General features: G+C 44.8%; 1 protein-coding gene across 2 annotated transcripts; it reads right to left on the reverse strand.

The window, feature by feature from the left end:
• Positions 1 to 3,212: 3,212 nt before the first annotated feature.
• GJA3 (gap junction protein alpha 3) lies at positions 3,213 to 15,489 on the reverse strand. 2 transcript variants are annotated; one of them, XM_079973165.1, is made up of 2 exons: positions 15,079 to 15,489; positions 3,213 to 7,602 (listed from the first exon to the last, which is right to left on the reverse strand). In XM_079973165.1, exon 2 carries the CDS (start codon positions 7,583 to 7,585, stop codon positions 6,047 to 6,049), a length of 1,539 nt encoding a protein of 512 aa, XP_079829291.1. In that variant the 5' UTR covers positions 7,586 to 7,602; positions 15,079 to 15,489; the 3' UTR covers positions 3,213 to 6,046. The 2 variants fall into 2 exon arrangements, with proteins under 2 accessions (XP_079829291.1, XP_079829292.1); XM_079973166.1 differs by lacking the exon at positions 15,079 to 15,489 and adding an exon at positions 8,197 to 8,329.
• Between the last annotated feature and the right edge of the window lie 3,917 nt (positions 15,490 to 19,406).

Below are 19,406 nucleotides of genomic sequence, written 5' to 3' on the forward strand. Positions count from 1 at the left end.
CACATGTCCATTCAAAGGCAGCATTCAGACACAACATAGGATGCCTTTTCTCTGTAACCAGGCCTTTGCCCTTTAACTATCTGCGGCCTTTTGGAAGTGGGTGGGGTGTTTTTAATGCATTTCTAGCCCCCCCCCCCAGGTTTTAATGTATCTATGGTGGGGGGGGTGTTTGTTTGTTTGTTTGTTTGTTTGTCATGTTGGGTTGCCTCATGCAAGATAAAGCAACCCACACACTTAATAAAATAACAAATGGATAACTATCTACATGTCACAGAGGTGGATCTGAGTTCTAAATAACGGATAGCCCTGAATAACTGTAGTATGACATGAAGGGGCAGAGGCAACTTCAAGGGGAGAAGTAGCAGGAGGGATGGGTTGGGTGAGTGCTGAACATTCCTCTACGTGTTCTGCCTCCCTCTTCTCCTCTGTTCACTTATTCCCAACTTATTCTCTATTGTCTTGGAGCCTACGTGGGGGGTGGGGGGTGGCTGGACTGGTGGACTTACTTGGGAACATCTGCTTGGCATTCAGAAGATTCCAGGCTCAACCCCTGATATATCCAGGTACGACAGGGAATGTCCCCTTTCTGAAAACCTGGACACTGCTGCCAATCAGTGTAGACAATACTGATCTAGATGGACTCGGCATAAGGAAGCTTCCTATGCTGCCATCTTTCCTGGTTTGAATCTGCCGCCATCTTGCTACTTTACCTGTGTTGGGTGCAACCAATCTTCTAAAACACAGCTCTGCTTCTGTCGTGAAGAGTTTGACCTAAGAACCGCTTCATGTGGGATTCCCATTATTGCTCAAATTGTAGGCAACTTGCAGTGACAATTAGTGGTGGCTCTGGTCGGGCTGGGCATCCCCATTTACACCAAATGACACATACAGATGGTTCAGTAGGGCTCAGATGAACACCATAATATGGATAGAGTTGTCTATCCAGCTACACATTCCCATGAACAACACACTGAAAAGAATTTCCTTGCACAAATCTCTCGCTGCTTAGGGCAATGAAGTTTCTCTCAAGACAGTTACCATCCCCAACACCTCTGTATGTGGGAAAACATATGTAATGATGTACATGTTTGGAAAAAAACACTCTTTATGAATACACATGACTGGAGGGGCAGCTTCCTGCTGTGAAACAAACACATGTGAGATACAGTTTTTGTACATGACTCTTCTGTTTAGGGCAGGGAAACCCACTGTGTGAAGGGGCAATAATTTAATGTAAACTTCAGGAAACAGAATGATGAACAGAGCACACATTTCACAAGGAAGAGAATCCAGAGTACCTAAAAATACGTATATTTAAATACCCACCAGGATTTAAAAGTCAATAACATAATCAGCACACTAATAAGCAAAAAGAGATCAAACTGAAAAAGGTCCTAAAATACTGTTTCTATATCTATCTATCATCTATCTGTTACTGACCAATTTTTTTGGCTAATATGCTCCAAAGCTCCCTTTCCTCTTTATAGTTTTACCAAAACATGTTACAAGATATTTCAGTGACCTGAATTAACTTGTGTCTTACAAGATGTTAAAATGTGCTGTATCTTTTTTTCTTTCCATGTGTAGCTTCATTAACTTTGTGGGTAGCCTGGTGCCGATCTAAGGACTCCCTTGGCTTCTGATCAAAGCAGGCACAACTTTTTTTGTCTCTCCACTACAAAATTGGGTAGGAGGAGGGCTGTGTGCTGATTAAAGGCTCCCTTGGAGGGAGATATTCCCACTGTCCATAGTAATTCTTAACCATTCTGCTGCTGTTGGTGAACTAAAACAAACAAACTCAAACCCTTCTACATATTATTACATTGCTTTTCCCATGCTTGATCACCTGGGAGAAATGTCCCAATGGGGAAATCCCACCAATACATGGAGTACCAATGATGTTTATTAGCATAACTCGCAAGGGCGAATAGGGAGCAGGGGATTTCCTATATTTCTTTGACAGGGGAGCAGGGTGTGAGAAATTTGGCAGTGGCAAATATACATTGCATATACTTCCAGTAATAGGATATTTTTAAGTCTTACAGCTTCACTCTATGCCTGAGTATGTTGGTTTGCATCCAGTGGAAATTACCTGCAGGAAGGTCTACAAAGCTCGGTAGCGGAGTAACACAATTTTTAGACCAGGGCTAGGGAACCTGTGGCTCTGCAGATGTTGTTTGACTCCAACAACCACCATTCCCGGTTACTGGCCCTATTGGCTGGGGGAGTCCAAAAACATCTGGAGCGACAGAGGTTTCCCAAGCCCTGTTCCAGCAATTATATATAAAATAATTTAAGTTCCATTGAAGTAGATACAGTTTAAGGAAAGCAAAATCTGTGCAGGATTGTGGCCTGTGCCTCCGGTATGCTGCTTATGAATGCTGTACTTGTCAATGGGATTTAAAAAGCTATAGAGAGACAGTTTCAAAACCACATATGAGCATATGAATGTTACTTTTTCATTTGATTAATTGGAACACTCAGCTTCTTAAAAGTCACATGTGAAAACACCCTTATAAACATACTACTTTGAGAAACCTCTTCCAATATTAACAAGAGTTAATTGTCACCATACTCTCTGTTTTGTTTTAATGACCAAAAAACAACAACAAGGTAAATGAACATATTTACAGCAGGATATGTTGTTTTTCCCAGCAGATGTTTCTTGAACTAATTGCTTTCTAAGTTGGTTGAGGTGTTTTCTTGGTATTCATGAACTGAACCCTTGCTCCTATTCTGCTTTTGGTTCTTACTTGTGCTAATACTCTATGGCCTATGTAGATGTTATCTCAGTAAAAAGTAATAAATATTGGTATCTGATGCCAAAGCATTTCTCTATATCCTTCCAAGAGAGATGGAATTTATTTTAGTGAATTTAGAACAAGGCCTAGTTTTCAGTCCTACAACACTCCCCTGGGAGAAAGTCATATTGAACTCAGTGGGTCTTACTTTTGAGTTGGAATGCATAGGACATAGTATATTAAAAAGCTTAGCATACAAAGCAATCTTTTAAGTAAGGCTTGGCCCATGTGGCCAAAGCAATAAATAAATGATGCTATAATAAGTTTTCTTTTTCTTTTTATTATTATTATTATTATTATTATTATTATTATTTTGCAGATACCTTTAACATTGCTTGGAATGTGGGCAGCACAGAGAATTATCAGGGAGCCTAGGAAATTGTGAGTCAAATTCCATTCCAAGCTGTTCCTTCCTAGATCAAGAACAGCACTCATTAAATAGAAAACCAGACTAACTTTGGAAAAATCACTCTATTCCTTGAGATACATGCGTACAGTGTGTACAAAGAACATTGAAGCAACTATCTTTCCCCCTTTTCATTTATTTATTGAAATAAGATATATGGTGCTACCTTGGCAATTCGTTTTGTGTTACATTTCAGACAATAGAGTATAAAAAGAAAAGAAGAAGCAAACTGAGTACAATTCTGTTCTCATTTCTGCTTAGACAAGCCTGTTGACTTAATGCTGGCGTCAGCAACACTGCATATGCAACCCGGGGAGCAGAATGTCATCTATCATGATATATTAAGGCACTGCTTAGATGCCTTTAAAAGGGGATTAGACAAATCCACGCAGAATGGACCTATCAATGGCTATTAATCATGATGGCTATAGGGGTACATCCAGATTCAGAGGCATCAGGGAACGCAATTTGATGGTGGACCAACCAGGAGTGAGCATCTGATTGGTTGCTTTGGGAAGCAGCATGCTAGACTAGATAAACTTTTGGTCTGATCCAGACATTCCGGGCTGTATCCAATGCTGCCATTCCACCTGCACAGCAGATTTCCAGGTCTGCAAAAGATTATCCCCCTCCTCTCCCCTGCAGCCCCTCCAGAGCAGTTTTGGGGACAGGCAGAGAAAGGAGTGGAAGGGGAAATCCCACATGATTGGAAACCCCCCCCCCCCACACACACACTGTTGGATACAACCCAATGTCTTTAAATCTTCCTCTGATTTAGGTTGCAATCGTATATTGGCTTACTTGGAAATAAGCCTCGTTGAACTCAGTGAGACTTACTTCTGAGCATGCATGTGCCACATTGCACTGTTAATTGATAGCACAGTGCACTTCACTTTATGTCTTCAAAAAAGGACATCTTTAGTCTGGAATAAATAGATTCAGATAGTGGAAGACAAGTTGCCGCTTAGTCAAATAGACATCAACATTTCTAGACAGTAAAGTGGTTGAACGTGATTTAAATATATGAGAAAAGCAAACATGTGCATAAGAAATACCAGATAAAGCAGTTTTACACTGTACATTAGGCTATGATCCAGAAAAAGTCAGTTGCGCTTAGGTCCTGTTGAGATCGATGAGGCTAGTTGCAAATAACAAGACCAATGGATTTCAAAGCTACTCAAGCACAACTTTCTGTGGTACGGGGCCTAATTTTTCATTTTGGACATTTTTTTTATGCTGGAAATCAAACAGAAGCCAATTCCCATTTGTGAAGATGACCAGAGTCAATACAAAGACACAATAAAGATAAAACTAAAGAGCTAAGTGCACTGCCACATTAATTTGAAATACATAGGTTATTTTTAAAATCTTCAGGTGTGCACTGTAGTTATAGTCTTTCAATTTCACTGTTTATTACTTCTGCCAAATACATTTTACAACAGCAGACCCCCCCCCAAAAAAAATCTCTTTTTAGGTTGAGATTGTAATCTGCTGCTTATTTTACTCACTCCACTAAAATCAAGTGTTAATGCCTCTTTTTTAGCTCAGCTGTGCCCTCACTATTTCCCCCAGCTAGTTAAAAAATAATTAGCCACCTAAAATGCACAGTCCTAGTTCATCCTATAATTTTGTTCACAATAAGCATAAAATACTGGAACGGTTTCTTTGCTTTTCTGGGTTAAAAGCCAAAGTGTGCCATATCTTAAGATGTGTGTGCTTTACGTTCTTGTTCTTGCATTTATAGTTTCAGAAGTAATTTCAAGAAAGGCAACCAAAGGTTTAAAAATACATAGATTTAAAATGTGTCTTCATGGTTTGGAAACACTTGTGTAGAATTTCAAGCTTGACACTTCCTCACAGATTAAGAGCCAAAAAGAAAAGAAAAGAAATAAATGAAAAAAAATGAACACTTCAGTCTACAGCAGGGGGTCAGTACAGACCCATTAGAAACTGACAATTTGTGAAGAGCAGAAAGCTGCCTTAAATTAACTGAAGACACCTAAACCTGCTTTTGTTTTAATTGCGGCTCTTTGACCATGAAGGGGAAATATGATATGCAGTTACCTTCAGGGCTGACCCTATCATTAGGCAGAGTGAGGCAACAGCCTCAGGTGGCTGATGCTGAGGAGCAGCAGGGCCTTCTATTGGAGGTTAGAAATGTGTGTGCCACACAGTCTTTCCTGCATCCCTTAAACTAGTTTGCTGCCCTAAGATGTTGGGGAGGATGTTATCCCATTGGCACCATTTTAGTAAGATTCAACTGCTAGTCTAGTCAACTTCTGTATGTAGAGTGGGAAATGGGCACCATCTTGTCCTTTGCTTCAGGCAGCAAAATGGCTTGGACTGGCTTTGGTGAGCTTCAGGTTTATGGAAGTGAGGTGAACGGGAAGAAGAAACCCTCTGCTTACTAGAACTAAATGTGAGCCTCTGAAAGGAACTGGAACTGTGATGAGGGGCAGAATGAGATGACAGATGATGACAAGGACTAAGCACTGCTTGTTGGGATATGTGATTACAACATGATGTCCTCATTTGCTGCTAGCACCTATAATCTACGAAGGCCTCTTTTCCTCTCACGTGATCTGGCTGCTATTGGTCCCTTGACCAGTGGGCTGCGCTTTCGCCACCCCCAACCTATTACAAAACATTGGTGTTTGTCCCGCCCCCGCCCTCACCACCACTACAACCCACAGAGTGCAAGAACTGCAAGCTTCAAAGTTTGGGATCTTGGCCTCCCCTATCCCCTTGTCCTGGGGTTAAGCCTCCCTACCCCCAGAATAGTTCCCCTTTACACTTTGCTACCTTCGTCTTCTTATTCCTCCCAGCGTAGGGGATCCAGTTACACGGTCAAGTCATCAGACCTGGCTCTGCTGCTGCTGGATTTACTAGCCCTGCTCAAGCGACGCGTGTCTATGAGCAGCGGTGGGTCGTGCATCTCCACCAAGGTGCAGGCAGCCGACATCGAGGACCCTTCCTCTTCACCCTCTCCATCCCACTTGCTGCCACTTCCCCCACTCAGGCTGGTACTCAGGCTGCTGCTGTTGGCGGCAGCCACAGGCGACAGAGAAGGTGGAGGTGGCGGGTGCTCTCTGGGCTCCCCTTGCTCCGGGTGAGGTTGTTGGAGGCTACTGGGGGTGGAGGAGGCAGCTGAGCTGGAGCCTGCGAGTTTCCTCTGCTGCTCGACGGCCAAATTGGCCCAGTTGTGCTCATCAGCCAGTGCTTGGCTACTGAAGTAGGAGTTGTTGACGGGCGAAGGTGAAGGGATAGACGACGTGGTTGCGACTGGGGTGGAGACTGCCGTGTACCTGAGGGCTTTGTGCCTGTCCTCGCCGGCCAAAGGACCCCCTGGGTAGCCAGTCAGAGAGGTTGCAACAGAGGCCGGCTGGGGCCTGGAGGTAACGTCCGCATAGTGTGGCAACCCAGCTTGCTGATAAACCAGCGGGGTGATGGTACGAGTTTCAGGCATGGTGATGGAGGTCACGGTTGGTGGTGCTGCAGGTACCGGCAAGGCTGCGTGGGAGGCAGGTTTGGAGTCCTCCACTTCTGAGGCTGGTGTGATGGGGGTGAAGGTGGGTGCTGCATGGCTGCGTCTACTGGTCATGCCCTGCTTGAATTTTTTCCATCCCAAGTGGTACATCTCAAACATGTTGAGTAGCAGAGAGAGGCAGGCCACCGCCAGCATGAAGATGATGAAGATGGTCTTCTCCGTGGGCCGCGAAATGAAGCAATCTACAATGTTCGGGCAGGGCCAGCGGCCGCAACGGTAGAGTGGCTTCAACTCAAAACCGTAAAGGAAGTACTGGCCCAAGATAAAGGCTATTTCAAAGAGAGTTTTGAAGATAATGTTGAAAACGTAGGTGCGCAACAGGGCACCTGCCATGCGAATCCTGCCATGCTCATCGCGGACAGGTAGTTTCTCCTCTTTCTGCTTTGGCGGCTGCTTGTCGTTGCTGCCGCTGCTGTTCTCGCCACCGCTGCCAACTTCAGCTTTTGATCCTTGCAGGAGGCGGCTTGCTTCCCTGCCGTTTCCGGTTTTCCTAATCTCTTCTTCCTTCTCTTTTTTCTTTTCCTCCATGCGCACAATGTGGAGCACGTGACCCAGGTAGATGAGGGTCGGGGTGGAGACAAAGATGATCTGCAGCACCCAGAAGCGGATGTGGGAGATGGGGAAGGCTTCGTCATAGCAGACGTTCTCACAACCAGGTTGCTGGGTGTTGCATGTAAAATCTGATTGTTCATCTCCCCAGACCTCCTCAGCAGCCGCCCCCAGCACCAAAATCCTGAAGATAAACAGTACCGTCAGCCAAACTTTGCCAATAACTGTGGAGTGCTCTTGCGCATTCTCTAATAGTCTCCCCAGAAAGTTCCAGTCACCCATTGTTTCAGCTCTCTAACCTACAATAAGAACATTATGGCAGCATTATTACCAAAAATATTAAAAAAAAATCCCTGATAAACTGGTAAGCAATTCCCCCTCAAACCATGCTCAGGCATTTCTGTGCAAGGCAGTCTTTTCACAATAATGCATTATTATCATCAGTAAGAGTGGTGAAAAAACATATAATCTAGGATATTAGGTTGAAAAACAATAAATTCATGATTTGTAACTTTCAATTACAAAGGGACCATAGCACAGAAAATAGGTAAACATATAACGAAGGGCAAATTATCACTCATAGTAGCTCAGGAGGTGGGTGGTAGTTGGAAATCACTACAGCCGAACCTTCACATATAAAAATAACTCTGTAAAAATGCTTTGCAAAAAACACACACGTTTAAATATATATATTGAATTTGCAATTAGCTCACCTTCGCCATCTAGTGTCACATTGTACACAGTAACTAATATGGGCCTGGAGTGCCCAGACAGACACATTTTATCAGAGTGATCTTAACAGCACAATTCTCAGTATCAAAGTATTTTAACTTGAGTGCATCTCCCCCCCCCCCCCACGCGTCGTCAGTAGTACATTCCAGAAACATTTTTACCATGTGGTCAGCAGTATGTCTAGATGGAAGTCTTTTGGGAACTAAGGCTGGAGCTCTTCACAGAATTGCATTTTTGAACTTGCACATGAGCCCTTCAGGCCTCCCGATTAGGCCCTGGAACGCATGAGCTAATTGTTGGCTATACTCAGAATGGTGTTTTGCTAACAGTAGATTCTGTACTCAATTCAACAATTTGTTTCAAGAAGGGCCGGCAATAAAAGGTTGCTGTGTAGAGCAGTGGTTTTCAACCAGTGTGCCGTGGCACCCTGGGGTGCCTTGAATGGTGGTCAGGGATGCTGTGGGCAACACTGCCTTCTGTCCCTCTTTCCTTCCCTCCCTCCTCTGATGCCCTCTTGCATCTCTGCCTCCCAAAGACTTGCACAGCTGTTTGTTGCAGCAGCCCTGGCTACAAGCTCCCCAGGCGAATGCTGCCTCTGGGGCTGGCCAGGGGGTGCTGGCTGCCAGGAGCTGAGGCAGCCTCGGAGTAAGCAAGCAAGCAGGCAAGGGAGCCTAGCCAGCCAGTCCACCAGCCCTTGCTGTTGGGAATGGACAGACAAGTCCCAGGGGCAGTGTGAGGAGGCACCTCTATTTGGGGCAGGGGGGGCAGCTCTGAGACCAGGGGTGGCAGCAGCGGCTGCCCAGAGGACTCTCAAGGAGAGGGAAGAGGAGGCTGAGTGAACACTTCACAAGGGAGGGTGTTCGAAAAGGGGTGAGGGGCTGCCAGCTCTGCAGGCAAGGGGTGACATAACTGGGCTCCTGAGCCCCACAGGGGTGCCACAGAAAGAATGTAGTTGGCCAAGGGGGCTGTGAACTCAAAAAGGTTGAAAACCTCTGGTATAGAGTTTTCAATGTTCCAGCCAACCAGCTGTATGCCCCTTTCCAGAATACTCAATTCCACCAGCCCTATATTTCTGTTTCCCACACCAACAGTCAGCCAGCTTTCCATTGGCACTGAAAGTGTTGCATCTTTATTTAGCTGGGGTTTTTTTTTTGGGGGGGGGGTTCCCTTCCCTCACTGCAGATTTCTTTTAAGTTGGGTAGTGGGTTGTTGTTGTTTTGTAGTTCTGCAAACTTTCGTGTTCCTCCAATCCTCTTGTGTGGTTTTGGCTGCATGAGCTAAATGAGCTCATTATCAGTATACAGGATTACTATTGCAGCAAAAATGGTGATCAGCACAATATGTCTGTAAATCTTTAGATGATGCCCACTTCATTCCCTCTGTGCATGAGTTATATCACAAATGTCTCAGATATAAAGGCTGCTCTTCTCTTGACATGGAAAACACTTCATTTGCTTTCAGTTCCAATTTCCAGCAGTAGACATTCCTGCTTCCCTGTTGCCCCCCAAAGTCAGTCCCGAGTGCTGGGGGACCCAGTGCTGGTCAGAGCTGATGGGAGCTGCCATTGTAGGTTGGCAAGAACCTGCAGCAGCAAAGGGACAATGGAGGACCCACTTTTGCTTAAGCTGCTCACACAACAGCATATAAATAATGGCACAAAACCTACACATAGATACGATGAGCCCACTCACATTTCTTTCTTATTCTATATGCTAGGAAACCGCTGACTAGCTTCAGCTTTTTAAAATGTATATTTATCTATCTATCACATTTGAACCTTATCCTTCCTTCACTGAGCACAGAGCAGGGTCCACAATGTTAGCCAATTATCTTTTCCACAGTCTTGTGAACTAAGCTGAACTGAGAGATAGCTGTGGTGCGCAAATGAGTTCTCTGAGTGAGCAAGGATTTGAGCTTTGTCTTCCTACTCCAATAGTGTGTGTGTGTGTGTGTGTGTGTGTGTGTGTGTATGTGTGCGCGCGCGCGCACACACACACACACACACTGTAAAAACACACACATGTGGAATCAGTACACGGGGATCGCCTGCTAACTGCTCGGATCTCCTGTTCTGACTGCAGCTAGCCGAAATGCTTTCCTTGTGGGAAGGTGTTAGTGCGCAAAACATCCAAGCCTAACTTCCAGACTTGTCAACCTGGTGCCCTCCAGTGTGATCCAAAACATTGGTGAATTGCTGGCACTCCTCTGCTTCTGTTTCAGCTGAACCATAATCACAAAATGGTCAGGTTTAAACAGGGGAAAGCCTATGTGGACATCACACCTGGAGGGGTTGTATTGTAGCTGACTCTTGACAGTAGTCAGAGCAGCTTGAATTGTCAACTGATTAAATAGAAATACATTTATGTATTGCAGAATGCCATTGAGGGTTGAGGATCCTGAGAGGAATAGCTACAAGAAAGCTCATAAATTGATAAGCAAAAGCTACCACTTGTTGTTAATTTATCTATTTCATAAAATTTATACACCGTCTGATTGTAAAAAATAAATAAATCCTCAAAGCATTTTACAAAAAGATAAAATAATATTTTTTAAAAATACAAGACTTTGAAACATACAAAGAGTTAAAATGCTAAAACATATTGAAATGCACATCAGGATTTCTAAGCATCTGGATAAGCTTGCCTAAACGAGAATGTTTTTAAGAGGGATGTTTTAAATATTTTCTTTTTTCATGACTCTGGAAATAGGGGATTTTAAAATATTCCTCACTATAAAGTGTATCAGAGGCAAAAATAATAATAATTAAACATAAACAAAGTTCCAGGCCCATCAGTTCTGCAGGCAATCCTGGTTTGAAAGGTGTATTTGTATTGATTTCAGCAGAACACTGCTTCAACTATTTATTATTGTTAGAAGAGAAATCATATCAATCTCATTCAAAATACATAAACGGGAAAGAAAAGCCATTCTTGAGTTTCTTTATCATAGCATTTGTCATAGAGAAGAGGAAGCTGGCTCAGAACAAACTGCGCTCCAGGAGTACTTCATCTTTGCTTATTATAATCCCTAATATTTAATTGGGGAACTTAAAAAACCCCCTGCAATTAAAGCTTCACTTTAGGAATCAATTAGACAATCAAAGCTTTATTAATTTTACATGCATCAAATGACAGTACTTTCTTTTGAAGAAATCTACAAATATGTATATATTATTCTTTTAAACGTTTAATAGCATTTAGTCAAATCAGGGTTTCTCTCCAAATACATTAAAAGCTGTGAAATGAGCTTGAAAGTATGCCTCATACTAATGTTTAACAGCACAATCCTAAACATGTCTACTTAGAAGTAAGTCCTATTGAATTCTGGTGGGGCTTACTCCCAGGTAAATGGGGTTAGGATTGCAGCATTCATGCCAGTGGCACAATCTGTATCGGTTCCATGACACTTGTTCAGTCATTATTCCCTCTCTATAACGTCCAGAAAGCAGGATCAGAACAGGCGCAATCTAAATGTTCTTCAGCATCCTCTCTCAGATCCCCTCCAGCAAATCTAACGGATTCCTCCTCGGAAGGAAGGAAGGAACAAAGTGGTTCTTTTGGTAGAGACTGGCTTCAATTCAAAACGAATTCTATATAGAGATGGGGGAAATATGTGACTCTGCAGATGCTTTTGGACTTCCTCGCCCAAGCCAGCATGGTGGCCAGGGGTAATGGGATTTGTAGTCCATCTATATCTGAAGGACCACAGGTTCTCCAGTTCTGGTGCAATGGAAATCTCAAGAGCTTATGGGGGAAAGACAACCGGACACCAGTGGCTAATTAGACCTCCTCCGTGTGCATCTTCTTGTAAGAGTCTCTATGAAGTTAGTGATGGTGGATGACCCACACATTTCTAGAATTCAGCATGTTTGTTCTCAAGAGCTCCTGGTGAGAACTGCCACCAACACTTTCAGGGGCTTAGCTTCGGGAGGAGAAAGACGCGTGTCTGTCCCGAGGTCCGAAATATTTAAATATATTTAGATTGTGGTTCAAACTCACAGGGGCAGCCTCCTCTGAAGTCCTACCGAAGTGAAATGTAAACCAATCTAAACCGATTCGATTTCACTGACTCCGCCTAACCAAATCATCTTATAGTGGGCGGTGGGCTCGGGTTGCTTAAGAGCCAAATTGTTAAGAATCAAAACGCTATTAATTCATTTTGTTGTATTTAGCGTCAAGTGATTGAAAACATCGATTCCCTGGCTCCCTCCAACCAACGCCTTAAAAATACACAAACTCGTCCTATCTTAATCCGGAATTAGAAAATCGGATTTCACGAATATTCCGCACCAAGCAGTATTCATGACACCGGGGAAAGTGGGCGAGGGAGCCTTAAAGGAGCCGGCAATTTAACTTATGCTGGGAAAGGAAACGCTCAAGTCCCGCGCAGGCGGATCCACGCATGTTTACAGTACTTCAGAGTAAGTCCCACGGAGTCAAGGGGCTGGAGTGTGAGTTCGAGGAGACAATCCCGAACAGGCTCCTTTGCAAGAACGGCCACCGCTTCCGTGGAACTTGCTGCCAGGTAGATGCGTTTAGGATCGCACGCAATGATTTTGCACCTTGGCATCAGCATCTCGCGGTGCTCTGATTGTTTCGTTAGAGGGAAGATGCGCTGCATCCAACGGAGCTCATGACACCAGCCTAATAACCTCAACTTTTGCATACTCTGAAATAAGCCCGGCAGATTTTTTTACTGGGGCTTTTTCACTTAGTAAAATGTGCGGAGGATTGTCCCGCAAGACACGCCAGGAATTAAGGACTTACCTCCCGAGTAACCGAGACCTCACGACTAGCTGAATTCCTGGCATTTCTCGGGTGCCCCTGAGAACGTGGTTCCTGTTCCCACAAACACTGACACGCGGTTCCAAGACGTTCTCACGTTTCCCTACATTACACTGAGCGCCGATGGGGTGCACATTTGGTTTGCAACTTCGGCTCATGTGAACAAGGCTTCTAAATTCTAATTGTTAATTTTTTTTAAAAAATAAAAATGTGCCGATTCTAATTGCAAGTTCGTTTCCTAGCGATACTTCAAACGCCTCCCGGTGGTTAAAAGGTCTATTATAGACTTTCCCACTGCATTTTAGCAATAATTTTGGGGTGACACATAAAACTGGTTTGGGGTGGGGGGTGCGATCAGGCGGACGATCGGATTCTGGAGGAAAATTAACTACTAGTCCTGTGTGATCTCGGAATATTCCCTGCTATTTCACACCCGTGTACAAAAGTGCAAAGCAACTCGATTTCCCCTGCCCGATCTGCTGAACTGTCCACGCAATCCTATATTTGTGTGCTCAGAAGCAAGACCTGCTGCGTTCAGTGATACTTATCCCGAAGTAAATGGGTCCAGGATTGCAGCGAAGCCCGGGAACCAGCAAAAACTCTGAACCACTATTTACCTCTACGGTGCCCTTTTCTTGCAAACTCGGAGCAACAGGACAAGCCTCGCTCCTCATCCTCCGGTCTACCTTTCACACGATCCGAAGAATCCACTACCGTGTTTGGGCTTCGAGTCTGCTCGGGTATCTCTGACCTCTTTCCGTGGCATCTTATCCTCTGCCAACTAGTCGCAAATAAGCGAAGCAAATTAATTAGCAGGGCTTAATCTGAGTTCATCCTGCAGAGGGTAGATTCCTGTTTCGTATATATTCATGCGATTTATTTCCTGGTGGACAATTCTATTGACTTATTTCCGAATTCATGTTGAGCAGGATTGAGCCCTAGGCGCGAGTACTACGGGCAACACCTTAAAGTAACGGAAACGTTTTACCGTCTGCCCTTGCACTGATAAACAGCACGCCATCCTGAAGAGCATTCAGCACGTCCACTAAATAAAAAGTGCACATTTTAAAGGAAACGGTAAGTCGCAGTTAAAAATCAGAATTCCATGCCAGACTTGAATTTAAAATTTATGGTGTACATTGTCTCTCCCCCCCCTTCCTTAAATTCAATAAATTAATTTACTACTAGTAGTAGTGTCCAGGCACAGAACAATAGAAGGACAATACGCAGCTCCCTGCCTCGAGGAACTTACACTTCGAAATCTTACAAATTTCTACAGCGAGAAAAACAAGAAGGGGGGGGGCAAAGAAGGGCAACGGGGTGAATCACTGATGACCCTGGAAAACTCTTCTCACATGTTGCGTTTCGTTCGGTATATACTTTTAAGCAAGGCAAAGCAGGAAAAAAACTCGATATTCCCGAGGTTGTCATTATCACACCAAGGGGAAGCAAATTACACAACTTTGGACCAAAGCATCCCTACTGCTATGCAACCCGCCGCCTGCCAATATATGTGTGTGACAGATAAACACACACACACTGCCTTGTAACTACAGTATAGGAATTGTTTCTGAGACTGCAGTGTTACAAAAATGTCAATGTTATCGGTGGGGTATTCATTTAGTCATGTACGATTTCTTAATCAAATAAGACACAACAAAGCAAGCACTTGTCTTATCTAGTGGTTAAAGAAGCGACTGTCAGTGCAAAACACACACACACACACACACACACACACACCCCTAAAGCACTTAAGCGCTTGCAAACAAAACAAAAAAGAAACGAAGAGCAGCTTTTAGCAATCAAACAGGAAAAGGATAGAAATCAAATCCTCTCCCCTTACCCACCCCCATGAGCTACAGGAGAAGGCTGAACCGCGCCTGCCTTGGAGGCGACCCGAGCGCATCTCCTAACGCCAAAGCAGGCGCAGCGCAGGAGCTTCCAGCAGCAGAGCGTGCGCTCCCACAGCTGCCACACACACCCCACGCTCGCAACGGAGCCCCTTATTATAAGCGGCTGAGTGCAGATTTGCGCCCCGCAAAGCGGGACAGCACTCCCCCCCTTCCATTTGCAGCAGCAGAGGGAAGAAGTCCACGTTGCTAGACCTCAAGGAGGTGGCCAGGCCGGGCTGTACTTCGGAGCGGCCTTCGCTGCAGGGGAGGCTGCGGCGCGGAGCAGGTCCCTTCCCTTCCCTTCCCCGCCCCGGTCTCCCGCACCCGCGCGCGCCCTCCTTCTCCCGCTCTGCCCCGCGGCGCTTACCCCAAACTCTTGAGCGCAGCCGGCGGGCCAAGCTCACCAAAGTCCTTCTCGGCACATGGGAGTCAAAGGGCAGCCTGGCTCGAGGAGAGAGAGGAAGAAGAGCCAGAAGGGGAGGGAAGAAGGGGGAAAGGCAGAAGTCCTCTTATTCTCTCTCTTCCCCCCTCCCCCTAAAAAAAATTTAATAAGAAGAATAACGACGACAATAATAATAATAATAATAAGGATAAAATTAAAAAAAGAACGCTTAAAAAAAGGGTGGGAAATCTGTCCGGTGTGGAAGTTTAATGGCGCTTGGTAACGTGGGGCTCCCAGAGAGAGGGAGAGAGACCAGGGTCTCCCCCTCAGCCATCGCCGCTGTCACGTCGGATGAGCAAGGCCTGGCTGAACCCGCCAAGTTAGCGCCGGGGGAGAGGCTGGGCCCCGGCCAAGCCACGCCTCTCCGCCGGCTCAAGCGCGGCCCTTGAGGGCGCGGGGCGGGCGAGGCGTCGCTCTGCAGCGCTAGGCCTCGGAGGCTCCCGCCAAAGAGGAGCAGGCCCACGGGTTCAGGGCTGCGTCTGGAGCAGGAGGCAAGGGAGGGATAGGTTTCGTGTCTGTGAGGGGAAGGGATTCCGCCGTTTTAAGTTTTTCTGTAGGTTTATTTCATTTTATAGCATTTATTCATTGAGCTAGTTATTGCATTTCTGTGGCGTGTTTATGGAAGGGTGTGGGACCTCTGGTGTGGGGCACCTGCAGAGGTAGTTTGCCCACTTTTTGGTCCCCCCTCTGCCACTCGGCTGTCACCTGTGGCTCCTAGAAGCTGTCAGCATGTGACAGCGGCCACACTCTGGAAAGTGGCTTTGGCTGGGTGGCTAAACCAGGTCTCAAAACCCTCGGGGAGTTAGGGACTTCCCCTGCAAGTGGCTCTGGTGGATTGAGCGGATGAGACCAATGGTGGGTCCCATGGTCAAGAAGGCGGTTTCTGCACATGTTGTAGAGGGAAGTGAGGGGCAGATGGGGCTCGTCAACCTGGGAATCCAAGGAGAGGGAAAACTCTGACCCTAAACCTTCCCTGCTTCTTTGGGAGAAGAAAAATCTAAGCAGCAAACCCTACGAAATTCCAGAGTGGAGTCCCTAAGGCGGTTGGATGGCACCTTGTACGCCTCCTTCTGGCAATTCCAGCAGCCAAGCTGGTGCCAAGCCTATTGTTCTGCTTTCCTTCGGACCACATCGGTAAGAATGAGTCTTCACCCTCGGAGGCATACTCCATTATCTCTCGAGACAGACGGATGTCAACAGTACATTTCTATACTGCCCAATATCCAAGGATCACAGGGCAGTTTACGATCTAAAAGCACAAAAATATATAACATAGTAACAAACTAATAATACTAACCCCCCAGTTTAAAAGGTCATAGACCAGGCATCCCCAAACTTAGTCTTCTAGGTGTTTTGGGACTACAGTTCCCACCATCCCTAGCTAACAGGACCAGTGGTCAGGGATGATGGGAATTGTAGTCCCAAAACATCTGGAGAGCTGAGTTTGGGGATGCCTGCCATAGATTGTTTAATTAGCCAGAGGCCTGGGAGAAGAGGGGTGTTCTTCACCAGCACTTAAAGATATGCAGCAAAGGTGCCAGGCAAGCCTCCTTGGGGAGCCACCACAGAAAAGTCCTGGTAAGGGAGTCCACCCTAAGCAGTTCATTCCCAGGTGGGGATTAAATAACAAGTGAGACCAATGATATGAGAATCAAGGCAACTCTTTATTTCTCTGTGGGCACTTCAGGAACTGGAGATCTCCCTGCCCCCAACACAGCATAAAGTTTTTATATATGTTTCAAACAAAGAGCTTTAAGCCAAGCTAACTGATTACAATATGCTGCAACATGAGTCTGCATATTATACCCATCTCTAATTATAAACACTACACACTTGTCTAGTCTAGTTATTTGGCTTTTTTGTTACTTTTCCTTTCATTACACTTTGCTTCTTGCTATATCTCTTAGCAAGAGATATCTTTTATCCAACCTCTCCCATTCATCTTGTGAATGTCAAGTCATATAAACAGTGGCAGGCGTTCTACACGCCCTGACTTCTTTTGCTTCCATAGAATTGTTAGTTGTATGGGACCCCGAGGGTCATCTAGTCCAACCCCCTGCAATGCAATGCTAAATTTAGAGCACAGTTTCAAAACTATTGCTCCACAGCTCCATTCCCATGTTGCTACCCTCCGGACCTCTTGTGGAAGATGCACACAAAGAAGGACCTCGGTGGATGATCTCATAGTCCAGGTAGGTTCATATGGGGAGAGGCAGTCCTTGAGGTATTGTGACGCTGAGCCGTTTGGCATTGTAAGTCAAAAACAGCACTTTGAATTGGGCCCAGAAACTAATATTCATCCAGTGCAGTCACTGTGTAAGCAGTGGGATTGAGAAAGCTAGAAGGGAAGTGTCTTAATCACTTATCTGAGTGCTCATTTGTTTTGGTCAGCCTTATCCAGAGTTCAATGTAGTGGCAACAGCTTCGCTGTGACCCACTGGTTGAAGACCTCTGATCTAGATGCTGCTAGATTGGGAGGCACAAATGACCCTGGATACATTCTACAGAGACATGTGCTCCCCTGTCTGCTCCTGCTTCTGGGGAGTGTCCCTTGAGATAAGGTAATAAGGCAGGAGCCAGATTCTCAAACCCTGCCTTGTATCTGGTGGGATTTCTTTGGTCACAAGGGCCTTTTGTATGTTGCTGGACAGTCTTCAATACATCATCTTCCACAGCATGCACTTTGATGAAATATCTCACTTCGGTCTTGTGGAATGAAGAGCCAAAGGAGGGTTTAACCACAGTGGTGGTTTCTTTATGTAGGTGGGGAAAACCGTTAGTCAACATGAGGGTGTCTGGACAGGGTTGGGAAGGTGAGAAGTGAATCAGAACCTTGTCAGAAGTAGTACTGAAGAGGGGAGTATGAGTCCCATCTCAATCCCAACTTTTTCCAGAGTGTATTAGGAGCCTAGCAATAGATGGCATCTGATGTCCTGCCTTGGGTGTGTTCTAGTAAGCCCCTTCTGTTCAGTGAGTCTTCATCCCTAGTGTGTTTGACACTGAAGCCTATGGCTTTTGGAATTAATATAGATTGCGAATGGTGCTCATAAACAGCAGGTGGCAGTATGACAATTCAAAACACTTAGGCCGTGGTCTAAAGGTTGCAAAACTGTCAGAATCAAGCCAATAGCTGGAAGAGAAACATAGCCAGATGTTTAAAGAAGTGTGATGTTATAATTTTGAAATGGGAAAAGACTTGGTAAAACTACATGTGTTAATCTGCGGCCAAATAAATAAGTGAATAAGTAAGTACCGGTAAGTTGTGGTTATGATTGATTTCGGTTATCAGACTACCCCACCTACAAATTGCAAACAATTTCTTTTACAAATGCAGACAAAGTTCAACTGTTGAGAAAGACTTAGAGAAGAATAATAAGAACTTTTCCATATTATTAATTTTAGTGCAATAATTGTACAGTTTTAACTCAATTGATTCTCTTTCCCCTCTTTTAAAATAATAGGATCGAGGGAGGGATATCACATTACCCATGCCTCACATAGTTTGGGGTGATACTTAATCAGTTTCACCCTAACATGGACAGCTATTACAATTGTCAATACTGTCTTTTGGCTAGAAATAATTAACAATGGTGCTAATTGATATTTGTGTAGCATGTTGAAGGCATTTCACATGCATGAAGACCATGTGAAAGGATCATTTAAAAAAAGAATTGTTCAAGGCACACTATGTAGTCTTTGTGGATAAGTAAGCAGAGTATAGGCATAGCAAGTTTGGGTGGTTTCTGCAAGTTTACATAAGATGTTTGTACAGAATGAAATCTGATATTTGAAACAAGAGGTGGCAAGTCAGCTCAGTACAACTCACTAAGGGCTGTGAGAATCTTGAGATTCGGTTTCCTTCTTTTTTTAAAAAGCAACTTTCTGTTCCTTGTGATTGTGGCAGCAAAGTGTAATGATTGCATGTTTGAAAGGTTCAAACAAAAAGTCCTGTTTCAAATGTCACAGATTCTAAGTGTCAATATATTCTTATCATGAATAAATGTTGTAGCTGTTGTTGCACGCCACCCCAGTGGTGCGAGATTCCAGGGGTTCCAGGCGTTCACCCAGGGATTGTGTTTCCTTTAGGAAATGAAACAGTGGAGACTGTGGTGTCTTTATGATATATGGTTTATTTACACATATATACAACCTGAGCCTATGATTGAGAGGTTCACAGCATCAGCACCCCAAAAGAGTCTTGTTTCTCCTATAGCCACAGCCTTGGGTTAAAACAGAAATCAACCCACCGTACT

This window comes from Podarcis cretensis, assembly GCF_951804945.1.
Source record: "Podarcis cretensis genome assembly, chromosome: 4".
NCBI classification, from domain to species: Eukaryota; Metazoa; Chordata; class Lepidosauria; order Squamata; family Lacertidae; genus Podarcis; species Podarcis cretensis.

Excerpts from the sequence above, each read along its gene's own strand:
- GJA3 (XM_079973165.1), bottom strand. The coding sequence starts at position 7,585 with ATGGGTGACTGGAACTTTCTGGGGAGACTATTAGAGAATGCGCAAGAG.